General features: G+C 43.3%; 1 protein-coding gene across 1 annotated transcript; it reads right to left on the reverse strand.

The window, feature by feature from the left end:
• Window positions 1–392: 392 nt before the first annotated feature.
• On the reverse strand, window positions 393–11,577 carry USP50 (ubiquitin specific peptidase 50). The gene is made up of 7 exons (XM_081888723.1): window positions 11,314–11,577; window positions 9,592–9,792; window positions 6,689–6,884; window positions 4,079–4,285; window positions 2,012–2,154; window positions 1,718–1,850; window positions 393–867 (listed from the first exon to the last, which is right to left on the reverse strand). Exons 1-7 carry the CDS (start codon window positions 11,364–11,366, stop codon window positions 676–678), a joined length of 1,125 nt encoding a protein of 374 aa, XP_081744849.1. The 5' UTR covers window positions 11,367–11,577; the 3' UTR covers window positions 393–675.
• Between the last annotated feature and the right edge of the window lie 1,091 nt (window positions 11,578–12,668).

Here is a 12,668-nt window from a genome sequence, read left to right on the forward strand (position 1 = left end):
GGCCTGTTAAAGAACTTATTTGCCTGTTTTGGACACTTGACAAGTTTGGATTTCCGGCTTTCCCTTACTCCTTGTGAAAATAATCCCATCTAGATCCCAAAGAGTGGTATTATGATGCGAGGGCAGGCAGTGTTGCCCTGCGTGAGCCTTACTGGGTACAACTTGAGTGGATAAAGGCGGTCACTGCCTGCTGTCATTAGTTCTCCTCTTGACAGGGTCATAACTGGTCCAGCTTATTAATAACTTGTCTTGAGTGTCTGTTCCCCCTTTTAAGGCTTGTGGATCTGTGCCCCTGGGTCTCAAAGGTCTGCTACATATATGCATATGTATATAATCCATTTAAAATTATATTTCATCTTGGATTCTGTAATAATAATAAAAAACAACACTCCTTTAGACTCTGGCTGCCCAGGAAGACTTTATTTATCTAGCGGTTTGTTGCTTTCTCCGAAAGCTTACTGAAAATGAGTTCATGTCTGGCACCTGTCTTTTCGCTGAAGGGAGAAGCTGTTCACAATCCCATTTTTAAATACCACCTTACAGCCTGAACACAGGCATTAGGAAATGTGGTTCCTCTTCCTTAAGGATGACTCGAAACCTGGCCGGCCCGGGTCAGGAAACGTTTGCTAAGAGTACCACTGCTTCCTATGTACGCGATGGTTTTCAGTGCGTTTCCTAGCCATTTTGGTTTTTTACCGGCACAGAGAAAGTTTGACTGCTGTAAAACAGCAGATAAGCTGCAGACGTTTGCACAGAAGGGTCTGGGATCTCGCTGATCTGAGAGTCGTCAAAGTTGTACCAGCTTTGGGTGGGAGGGTGTTTGCAGTACGCAGTGTAGTGGCCACCATCCAGATCTCCAAAATGGTTCTGCAACAATGATGGCAATAAATCAAAAGGTAACCAAAAGAGCATTTCATTTGTTCCGAGGAGCTAAGCCTGGTAGGCATGGTTTCATGACTACCACCCCTTTCCCCCTGCAACCAGCACATTAAGAAATTGTAATCTGACTATGGTCACTTAGCCAGCAGGCTGGTGGCAATTTCAACCTGTCTCCCTGATCATAGGCTAGAGAGATGTGTTTTGAAGAGCCCAAAGTACCCCCATTTCCCAAGACAGTGTCATCACCTTCTGCCTTCTAGGATGGGTCATAAGGAAAGGGTTAAAATAGGTGTGATGTGATTGGCCAGTGAGAATGCAAAGGGGGAATAAAAGTTAGAGTGGGAGGTTTTGAAAGCTAGTTGAGTTGAGAGTTGAGGTTTGGGAGTTGAAGAAGGAAGAGGGAGGTTTAGGTGTGGGTTGGTAGAGTTGTATTGTGAGAGAGCGAGAGGAATTGTTAGGTGGAGTCAGATAGATAGTTGGAATAATCAGTTTGGAGTTGTTAGGAACTAAGAATAAGAAACTGTCAAGAAAAACTAACTGAAACCATAAGCTTGTTCCTGCATTTAAAAATAAACTTGATTATTTATTAATGTTAACTACTGACTGGACTCTGTGTGTCCCTGTGAGATACGGGGTGGTGGCAGCGGAAAAAGCAATCGCAGTGGCGGCACAGGGTCAATGGACTGTCAAATGTCCGGGGGCCCTGTGTGTGATCGCCATATCTTCCTATCCCTCTCACCTTTTCTTACCATATCACTCTCCAGCTTTGTTGTGATTCAGGAGTGTGTTGGACCAACAGACGTATATGCACTAGAATAGAGTCTTCTATGTCACTTACCACCACAGCAAATAAGCTGTATTTTGGGTTTTTCCGAAAGAGTGGATATATGTAAGAGGACAAATCCAGGTTATTTAACGGATAGTAGATGTCGGTTTTCAGTTTCTTTTTGTAACTGCCTTGACAGTCAAACCTGAAAATAAATGATCATAATCAGAAATCACTTTCAAATAGTTTACCCAATCTACTTGGCAAATTATTCCCCCTTTCCCATCTTCAGCAACTGTTTCTTTGTGACCTGCACCACAGCCACCTGGAGAGCACATGAGATGCTGTAAATAAGAAGAATGGTACCTCTTTAGATGGAAGATAACTATTTTGGGCGCCTTCGCTATGCTGGCTTTCACAGCGGCATCTGTCTTTATCCCACAGCAGGAGCAGTTAATTTGGTTGTTCCAAGTCAAGATGTCTTGCTGAAAGAAGCATTCGAGGCATTCCTGGGGCCCCCAAAAGTGGGGAATTTTTGGGGGGGAAGAGGTGGAATTATTAGTCAACATGTCAAACCACTATAACTAACTTACCTGCAGACTGTACTCTGTAATTGCAGAAAAGCAGAACTCCTCCATCGGCTCTGCTGAAAGACTAGCTCCATTAGGCTCTGTCACATGGCAATAGCCATTCCATCAAGCTGCTTCAATAGGAGAGGTGGGAAGCTGGGTTCCTTCCACCAACTTGCATCATAAGCCAAGCTCGATCAGGCACCTCCTTGCCCTGAGCTGTTCCTATGCCACCTAGTCATTATGAGATCTACCATTTAAGATTTGGTACCTGAGTTTGCTTCTCCCCCACCGTCCCCTCCCTGTCCCTTTCCGCTTGTGCATCATGTTTTTCAGATTGCCGGTCAGGAGGCAGGGACTGTCTTGTGTTAACGGATTGATTGTGAGTCACTCTTGCTGAAGAGAGGCATACAAATTATCTAACTTGTGAAGGTTAGCTACCCAAAGATTTGTCTTTGTGTAGCTGCAGAGCTATTTAACGCTACAACCCATCACTGCAGTGAGAGAGACCTTCTACCTGCGATCAACATCTCAGGACAAGCATGATCCATAGTCATGTTCACGTTTACCATGTAAGAACGCATAGGAAGAACACATAGGAACATAGCTGTCAAGTGTCCCTTATTTGAAGGGACAGTCCCTTATTCCAGGGCCATGTCCCGCTGCTGTCCCTTACTGATGGATGTCCCTTAAATGTCCCTTAAATTTCAAAGGCAGCAGCTCCTCTCCCTCCCTCCCTGCCGGCCAGGGAGGAGGGAGGCTCCAACTGTGTTGCTTGGCTGTGTTGCTCACCCAATAAGTCTAAGAACGACTGGGGGGTGGAGCTTGCATGCCTCGTGTGTGGCTAGTTAATGCAAGCTGAGGGGGTTTTTGAATGCTGGGCGCCATGTTGTTGCACGTGCTGCTGCAAACTTTGCAGTGCATCTGGCCGGGGAGCCATCTTAAGTTGAGGCTGCATAGGCCTTGCGGTGCATGTGATTCAGATTCTATTCAGTTGAACCTCTGGTTACAAAGTTGGTTGGACAGTGTTCTCGAAGCTACCAGCATGAGTTTGACCAGACTGCAGAAGGACAGGAAGACTGGAGTGCCTGGAACAGGTGAGGCTGCAGGTCCCTTATTTTGGCTGCTGGTCCCTTATTTTCAAATCTGCAAATTGACAGCTATGCATAGGAAACTGCCTTATACAGTCATACCTCGGGTTACAGACGCTTCAGGTTACGTTTTTTTAGGTTACGGATGCAACAAAACCCTGAAGTACCGGAATGGGTTACTTCCAAGTTTTGGTGGTCACACATGCGCACAAGCACTAAATCGCGCTTTGCGCATGCGCAGAAGCATCGAATCGCAACCCGTGCATGTGCAGACATGGCGCAGCGGGTTGCGAACGTGCCTCCCGCACGGATCACGTTCGCAACCCAAACGTCTACTGTACTGAGTCAGACCATTGGTACATTGTCTCCCCCAAAGTTTCCCAAGCTTGGGTCTCCAACTGTTTTTGTTTGTTTGTTTTACTACAATTTCCATCATTCCTGACCACTGGTCATGCTAGCTAGGGATGATAGCAGTTGTAGTCCCCAAACAGCTGAAGACCCAAGTCTGGGAAACCCTGGTCTACACTAACCAACAGCATCTCTCCAGGATTTCAACCCTACTTGCAGATGCCTAGGATTAAATCTGGGACCTTCTGCTTGCAAGGCAGATAGATTCTCTATGGACCGATGGGCTTGCATTCTGACAAATGGAGGTTGGCTGTTTCCAGCCCTACAGGCAAGTTGCCTAAAGAGGGTTAAAATCAACATTGCAGCAACAATTTAAGCTGGGCTTAAGCTTGGGCAGCTTTGCTCAGCAAGGGAGAAACTAATACCTCTAGCGAGCATTCAGTTTCGTAAGGGATGGGAAGAGATAATACGGTGAAGATCTCATTTTTGTATGTCGTCGTTTGGCATTCCAAACACATGATGTCATAACTGAGATGTCCTTCAAAAAGCCGGGTGATTATGGAGGACTCGCCGACGCAGCCCCTGGATTCCCAAGCAGACGATGAGGTCCCCTGGTTTCTTCTCCTACTTGTCTGCAAGGGAAGAGATGTGCCGTGTCACAGACTATATTTCCACCCTCCCGCTTGCTATTGTAACTAAAAGTCTTCTTCAAAATCATCCTCGGTCACAGCAAGAAATTGCCGTTAAAAGCATAACAATCCCGTTTGGATTCCGTATCAGAGTCTCAGGGCTAGGCCTCGATTCCTTTATTTCGGGTTTTTTTAATGATGGCTCAGATTTTTAAATTACATTTATTCCCATATGCATTAAAAACAAGTGCTTGGCTGCAGGTAATTACTCCCTCCATTCTCCTCTACCATTTCCTATATGCATAAAGTCTCCACTATAAATTTGCTCATTGAAGTCTCAGCTGGAACTTAATGATTTATTGCTAAGCTTCTGGCTGCATCCCAAAATAATGTTGAGTATAGATTCCTGTATTGTTTTTCCTCTTTAAGGGAAGGAAATTATTTGGCATTACATAAGGAGGCCATAGGAGCCTGGGCTATGGGGTGGTCCCTCCCAACATTTAATTCCTGGCTCTTGACATTTTATGACTTCCTACTCTTTTTAATTGATTATAATTTATTTATTTATTTATTTTGCAATTGTTGAGAGTGAAGAGTCAATGTGGCATAAATAAAATAAACTATTGACTATTGCTTTATTGAATAGTAGGTGCTTATTTTAAGTCTTTTTTTATTATGACTTATATTGGATCAGATTGTTATAAGATGTGTGCTCTTCGTTGTATTTCTGTTGTTTCTTCAGCATGTGTGTATAGGCAGTACGGGTTAACTCGCAAGTTACATGCATTCAACTTGTGTGCATTCAGCTTTATGCACTTGGCAAAAAAAATATTAAAAATGGGGTGGAGAAAAAGACTTTGGCAATCCCACCCACCACTGAACCTAATGTGTTTTGACTATACACAATTTTGGCTTTAAACACTATCCCCAAAATGCAACCCAACCGTAAGCCGAGAGTCACCCATATACAAATTAAAAGTGCAATGCAATGAAAAATTGTTATGTCCACAAACCAGGCTTGCAAGCCAAAGATTGAATGTGGATTTATAATCATATTCATCTAGTTCAGAGGAGACAGGCAAACTCTGGGTTGCAAAAAAACCCCAAAATCCCAACCCACTCAGGAAGTAAATATGGGAATTGTGGTGCATGAGGGGAAAAGCTCAGGGCTCCTCAAACCTCATCCAAAGCATCCCAGATCATAGTTTACCCAGTGAAACATTCACACACGCTTATGTAACACTTGACTGAGAGCATTTAGCGTCTCATAGTTGTTACACTGAAAAGGATGATATTGAGAGGGTGATTTGCAGACAAGCACACACAGAGCAGCATTTGTGAACCAGCTCTAAATGAAGTACAAGACAAACTGCTTAAATAAAAAATACTATTCCCACCGTCTTAATCTGACTGTGGAACTCATTGCCACAAGGTGTTGCAAAAGATGAGAATTCAGTGGACGGCTAGAGTGGCAAGTTATAAAGACGGAGAGGAATTCAACGTAGCACTCTGGCAATCATTCTGTCAGTGCAAGCTTTTCACATTGCCAGGTGGAACGATCTCCTTTCCCCCAGGTGATGTTCTGGGGATTTTCCTGACCTGCCAGAGCCGATTTTAAGGGGTGCAGGTGGAGGGAAAGGGGGAAAGCCCTAGTCTGCTTGTGGAAGTCCTTGCACAGGCTTCGGTGCCAGTGGGGCTGGTTTGTAGCACGTGAACGTAAGCAGGTACTCGCTTGGTGTTAAATAGGGATCAGGCAGACTCAGCAATGGAGAATAAGAAGGTGAAGTTTATTGCTAGGCAAAAAGGACCCAGTTTAGAATCTCTTCCAAAAGGAACTGGGACCCTGATTGACAGAAATCCAGAGGTCTTTATACCTGAGCAGATCACAGCAAATCATAGATCGTGAGGCAGTCACGATATTGTCAGCGAAAATTAGCCAATTAGCAAGCTTCTTGCCATGCTACCAGCTCCTGGTCAAGCACTGGTCAAGCACGGAGTTCTAGTTCTGCTTTCCGATGCTCGCAGTGACGCTCTGTCTAACCTCTCCCCTAGTTATGACAGGACAGGGAGTTTGGAGATTTTGTGGTTTTGCTCTTCCTGTTCTGTGGATTAATTTAGCCTGTATCGGAGGGGATTTTGTACCAGAATCTCTGATTCACGTCTTCCCCTTGTCCAGGGTACACAAATGTTTGTAGGGGAAAGGTCCTAATTTTGCTGTTTCAAGCAGTATGCAATTAGCTAAGGCACAGCTTCTCTTTGATTCAAAATGGATCATAAAATACTGTAAGCCCTGATGATGTGTGAGCATATATGAATATATTGATTACTGATAACTGATTATATGGATAGCATAGGGGTAGCCCTTCTTCCTTGCCTCAGTTAATTGAATTCGACTCCATGACTCACCTTCTTGAGAGCTTCATGCAGCTCATTCAAGACATAAATGAGAAACTCCTGGGCATCCTGCTGGGTCTTCTTGATGAAAGCTGGGTATCGCTCACCAATGACCAATCGGAACACCTCTGGGGACACGCAGTCAAAGTCCCCCAGCCACATATCATTCATCAAATAAGCAAAAGCAGTCGCTATCTCTCCATCCTCCCTTAAGAGATTAACAGGGCAGTGCAGGATCATTTTGAACAAGATAATCATCCATCATGGTTAACACTGACAAAAAGTACGATTCCCCAATGGCTCCTAGAATTCAGTAGGCAACCCAACGGCTCAAAGCATCTTAGCAAAACGTGTACATCTCACTTGCTACACTGAGTAAAGCTTGAAGTCTATGCAGCCTTTGCCTTTGGGTAGTAGCTCCCCTTGATCAGCCTCCATCTATTGTTTGCTAGATTGGGGAAATGTCTTTTTCATTATTGCTTTTAAGCTGTGCAAAGCCTTTTTTTGCTCTGCCCCTTCCCTTTTTGACCTATTGAAGCCCAAGCTTAAAAGTAAACATAACCTAGAAATATTGCAAAATTAATGAATGTTAGAATGATGTCGGATAGAAATTAAGTGGTTTCCAGCTGTAATGCTTTAAGAGAATATGGAAAAAAAGGTTTAGAAATAGGTTAAAATTTATTGATAAGGATTTGCTGAACTAACAATTTGAATTGGAATACAAAAAAGGGAGGTACGAGGAGGTCTGGGAAATAAGTTAATGGAAAATAAGTAATGGAAACTTTATGTGTTTTTAATTATTTTCATTTTTGTATTTTTGTTATTTTTTCTTTTTGATTTTATTGTATTACTATTGAAAACTTTAATAAATATTCTTAAAAAAAAAAGTAAACATAACCTACAATGAGAGATTTGCAGGGAGAAAACCAGCAAGGATACAGTCTCCAGTGCAGAATGTCATGGGTACAACTATCTGCCTGCTGGAGAAAAGTTGTGGGCATGTGGTTGGAGCTTTTACTGAGGGAAGCGGCAGGGCAAATGGAAGTATCGATGAGCCTTCAGAGAGGTATCAAAGACATTTGGAGGAGACACACCATGCGTACGAAAGTGAGCAGAGGAGGGCAACCAAGATGATCAAGGGGCTGGAAACCAAGCCTTTTGAGGAATAGTTGAAGGAATTTGGTATGTTTAGCCTGGGAAAGAGGAGACTGAGAGGAGATAGGATAGCTATGTTCAAATTGTGGGATGTCAGAATCAGGTGCAGTCAAACACAACATTGCTAGAGTAGACATGAAGGTTGTCTCAGTCCTCCAGCCAGAACCTCCTGCTTTCCAACTGAGACGAAACTTCCTATGTGTAACTTGAGATGGGCATGGCCTCTCCTGAAGTAGAAAGAACCAGAACCACAGGCTGGCTACCATCTTGTCTCTCTTGCCTCTATTGATGCCATCTTAACAATAGCACTACTTAAAAACAAGGGTTCACCCTTGGCTCCAGGCCAAGAGAAGAATAGAGGGGCTTTCTCCCTCAAGGAGATAGTCACCACATTTAAACTATGTTCTAACCTTTTAAGTCTGCCTTCTGGGAACGTTTGTGTGAACAGATGATTACTTGTGAATCAACATTTTATACTTTACAGAAGACTGCGTAGCGTCTTATTTTAGGAGGGATTAAACAGGGGAAATACCAGGAAATATTTACAGTCTGAGCAAGCTATCTGCTGTGTGTATGTTTCAAAAAAAGGGGAATGTTAACTCTGCTGATTTTGTTGAACTTGTAAAGACAAGTTGGGATAGGATATCTTAGACAATATATCCTCCCCTGCATCCCTAAACATCCCCACACAAATATCTCAAGGGCTGTCACATGAAAGAGGGAACAAGCTTGTTTTCTCCTGCTCTGGAGGGTGGGACTCGAACCAATGGATTCAAGTTACAAGAAAGGAGATTCAGGAAGAGCTGTTTGAAAGTGGAAGTCTCCCTTGGGAGGTTGTGGACTTTCTCTCCTTCCTTGGAGGTTTATAAGCAGAGGTTGGATGGAAGGCTGTCTGTCATAGATGCTTTAGCTGAGATTCCTGCATTGCCTGGGTGTTGGGACTTGGTGAGCCTTGGGGTCCCTTCAAACTCTACAGTTTTATGTTATACCAACAGTAGAAGCTTCTGAGCCAAAATAGGTGAGCTGGGGTGCTTGTTCTTTGGAGAAGAGGGTAGGTCTAGAATGCATAACCGAAACCTGGTGAAATGGGAGGAGTCAGTGGGGCACAGTTACTTTCGCACATAAACTCTATAGGACAGGTAAGGGTGGTGTCACTCTGTATATCAGTGAGGACTTAGGACATGGGTAGGCAAACTAGGCCTGGAGGCCGGATCCAGCCCAATCACCTTCTAAATCTGGTCCGCATATGGTCTGGGAATCAGCGTGTTTTTACATGAGTAGAATGTGTGCTTTTATTTAAAATGCATCTCTGGGTTATTTGTGAGGCATAGAAATTTTGTTCATATTTCCTCCCCAAAATATAGTTCGGCCCACCACAAGGTCTGAGGGACAGTGGACCGGCCCTCTGCTGAAAAGGTTTGCTGACCCCTGACTTAGGATTCTAACAAGCTAGAAATCCTCCAAGGGCAGGGCTCCTCCACAGAACGGCCCCCAATAATACTTCAGTACTGGGGACATACTCTTGTCCTCACTGACTAAAACGCCCATGCCGATACTGAGATAAAGTAAGGAATCAATGAGGCATCTCTAGGAGGAAGTGCTGTAGCCATAGACTTCCCCCTAATTCCCAGAGTGGAAGTGGGTCAGAAAGGAGGGTGCTCTCCAGAGACACCTTGCCAACAAGCCCTTCAATCCCAGAGCCAGTCCAGGCTCTGATCTTCGGACAACCAAAATTAAGCAGAGCAAGGCCATTAACTTACTTGTTTAGCGATGCTGTATACCTTCCAGAGAGGAAATATTCCACCAGCGGGGAAACACTGCAGAGGCACTGTATGACAGCATTCATGTAGCAGGTGTTGCCCAAGTTCCGCAGACCAGTTAGTCCTTGGTATTGGGGGTTTGTCTCGTCGTCGGATCTGTCCATTGCCTCGTCCGAACTCTCCAAGGGAAGGGCACCCTTGCTGTATTCCCAAAGCCAAACTATAGTCAAACAAGCCTCGTTCACATTGTGACAAAAGCAAAGACTTTACATTTATCAAGTGCATTCAGACATTGCTTTCCATATATACCCGACTATGTCTCTGTGCTGTACATTGTCTCCCTGTTAATTTAACTTATACAGTGGTACCTCAGGTTAAGTACTTAATTCGTTCCAGAGGTCTGTTCTTAACCTGAAACTGTTCTTAACATGAAGCACCACTTTAGCTAATGGGGCCTCCTGCTGCCGCTGTGCCACCAGAGCACGATTTCTGTTCTTATCCTGAAGCAAAGTTCTTAACCTGAAGCACTATTTCTGGATTAGCGGAGTCTGTAACCTGAAGCGTATGTAACCCGAGGTACCACTGTATGCAGAATTCATCATGCGAAAGGCTGGAGGGTAAAATGTAGTCTGAAGCTCAACATCAAAAAAACTAAGATCATGGCCACTGGTCCCATCACCTCCTGGCAAATAGAAGGGGAAGAAATGGAGGCAGTGAAAGATTTTACTTTCTTGGGCTCCATGATCACTGCAGATGGTGATAGCAGTCACGAAATTAAAAGACGCCTGCTTTTTGGGAGAAAAGCAATGACAAACCTAGACAGCATCTTAAAAAGCAGAGACATCACCTTGCCGACAAAGGTCCGTATAGTTAAAGCTATGGTTTCCCCAGTAGTGATGCATGGAAGTGAGAGCTGGACCATAAAGAAGGCTGATCGCCGAAGAATTGATGCTTTTGAATTATGGTGCTGGAGGAGACTCTTGAGAGTCCCATGGACTGCAAGAAGATCAAACCTACCCATTCTTAAGGAAATCAGCCCTGAGTGCTCACTGGAAGGACAGATCCTGAAGCTGAGGCGGCAATACTTTGGCCACCTCATGAGAAGAGAAGACTACCTGGAAAAGACCCTGATGTTGGGAAAGATGGAGGGCACAAGGAGAAGGGGACAACAGAGGACGAGATGGTTGGACAGTGTTCTCGAAGCTACCAGCATGAGTTTGACCAAACTGTGGGAGGCAGTAGAAGACAGGAATGCCTGGCGTGCTCTGGTCCATGGGGTCATGAAGAGTTGGACATGACTAAATGACTAAACAACAACAACAACAACTGTTTGGTCAGATTGTACACCCTCTGGAATGGTGTCAGTTGTCAGGACATCCCTGAGTATATGCCCAGCAAAACACAAGAACATGATCTTCACAGATGATGCTCATTTTTGACGGACTGTTCAAGCAGTAAAGCACTGGGTGGGGAAAGAAGTTGGAAATAGGCTTGGTCCACATCGCAAAGGTCAATGTTAGAGTCTTTCCAGCACCATGAGTAAATGTTTAATGTCCAAGCAAACTTTCTAGATAAAAAACAGGGAAACAATTTCCCTGTCCTGAAGCTTATTTGCTGGTCGCAACATTCAGTTCTCCGAGGAACGGAGAAAATGCAGGGATTTCTCCCCAGTCGTTAGATGGTAATTAATTAGCAATTGGTTTGTATAAAACAGAAACTCACAGTAGATGGTATATATTGAAGTTGTCAGGCATCTTTGTTGACCTAGAAGCCATTTGCAGGCTTGCAAGAAGACTAAGTGGTGCTCTCAATGGAGTTGGGTTGGCGGCCCGTTCACCACCCCTTTTTCATTTTGACACTTGGATGGTCTGCTTCCTTGTGCAATCACGTTGCTTCATCTTACGCCTGTTCAGAGGACCCAAAATACATGGGCTTATCCTGATGACTCTTTGCACTGCTCCCCAGTGTTCCAAAACGGATTCTTCCAGCATCATAAATACACGCTCCCTTGTTGCTAGGGGATTGTGTTGGGGACCTTCCTAACAAGATAGAAGGGCCAAGCGGTTCTAGAACCATAAACTGCTTCAGAGAGGACTCTAGTCAGTTGCCTTCCCAGGGTGAGTCAGCTCCTGCAGGATACCTGGGCAACAGATTTTATTAATGAAGTTGTTTGGGGTTGTGAGAGCCTTCTAATTCTTCATGATGCTCAGGTTTGACAGCACAGGACCATAACCAAGTTGGGTTTAGCTCAGGGTGGATAAAAATAAATTATTTTTTAAAAATAATTTTAAAAAATCAGATTTTTAAAATTTAAATCATTTTTTAAAATTTAAATTGGATTTTTAAAAATAAAATGCTTTTGGAGGACGAATCTTTCTAAAGATCGTTTTCTATTTAAATTACATTATAGTCCAAAGGCTATCCAACAGGAAATAAGGATTTGTTTTAAGTTTTTCATGTGTGCTAAAACTCAGTCTAAGTTTTAAAAAAAGAAAAATTATTGTTTTTCTACTTCTAATAAAGTACAGCAGAAATGTTGTCCAAATATAAACAGTTAACTTATTAAACCTCACAATAATTTCATAATTATCTATGTATTTCTAATAGTATAACCAAATCAGTAATTTTTAATATACCGGTAACTGTAAAAACTACTCTGAAAATTTATTATTCCAAAAATGAAATCTGCATCTGGTTGTAAATATTAAGATTATACCAGCAAGAATGAGTCTTTCTGTTAAAAAATTGATTCAAATCAAGTCTTACTTACTAGTGATTTAAACTGATTTGATTGAAATTATATCCACCCTGGTCTAGATTTCTGGCTTGGTGTAAGCTCTCTTCCTAGACAGTTATTTTCTTCCTTGAATACCTGCAAGCACTCTCCCAAGTTCCTTGATGAGCAGAAACAGGTTTTTTCTGACTGACCAGACAATTAACAGCCTACTTGTACCTGTGCCTTTAAGAGCAGATTGGTCAACAATTATCAGGCGCAGTTAAGAGATCAGCAGGAGCAAATCTGAAGGCTGTTAAAGGCAGAGGAGCAGGTTAAAAACAGGCAAACAAAAACTATAGAC

This window comes from Podarcis melisellensis, assembly GCF_964234715.1.
Source record: "Podarcis melisellensis genome assembly, chromosome: 14".
NCBI classification, from domain to species: Eukaryota; Metazoa; Chordata; class Lepidosauria; order Squamata; family Lacertidae; genus Podarcis; species Podarcis melisellensis.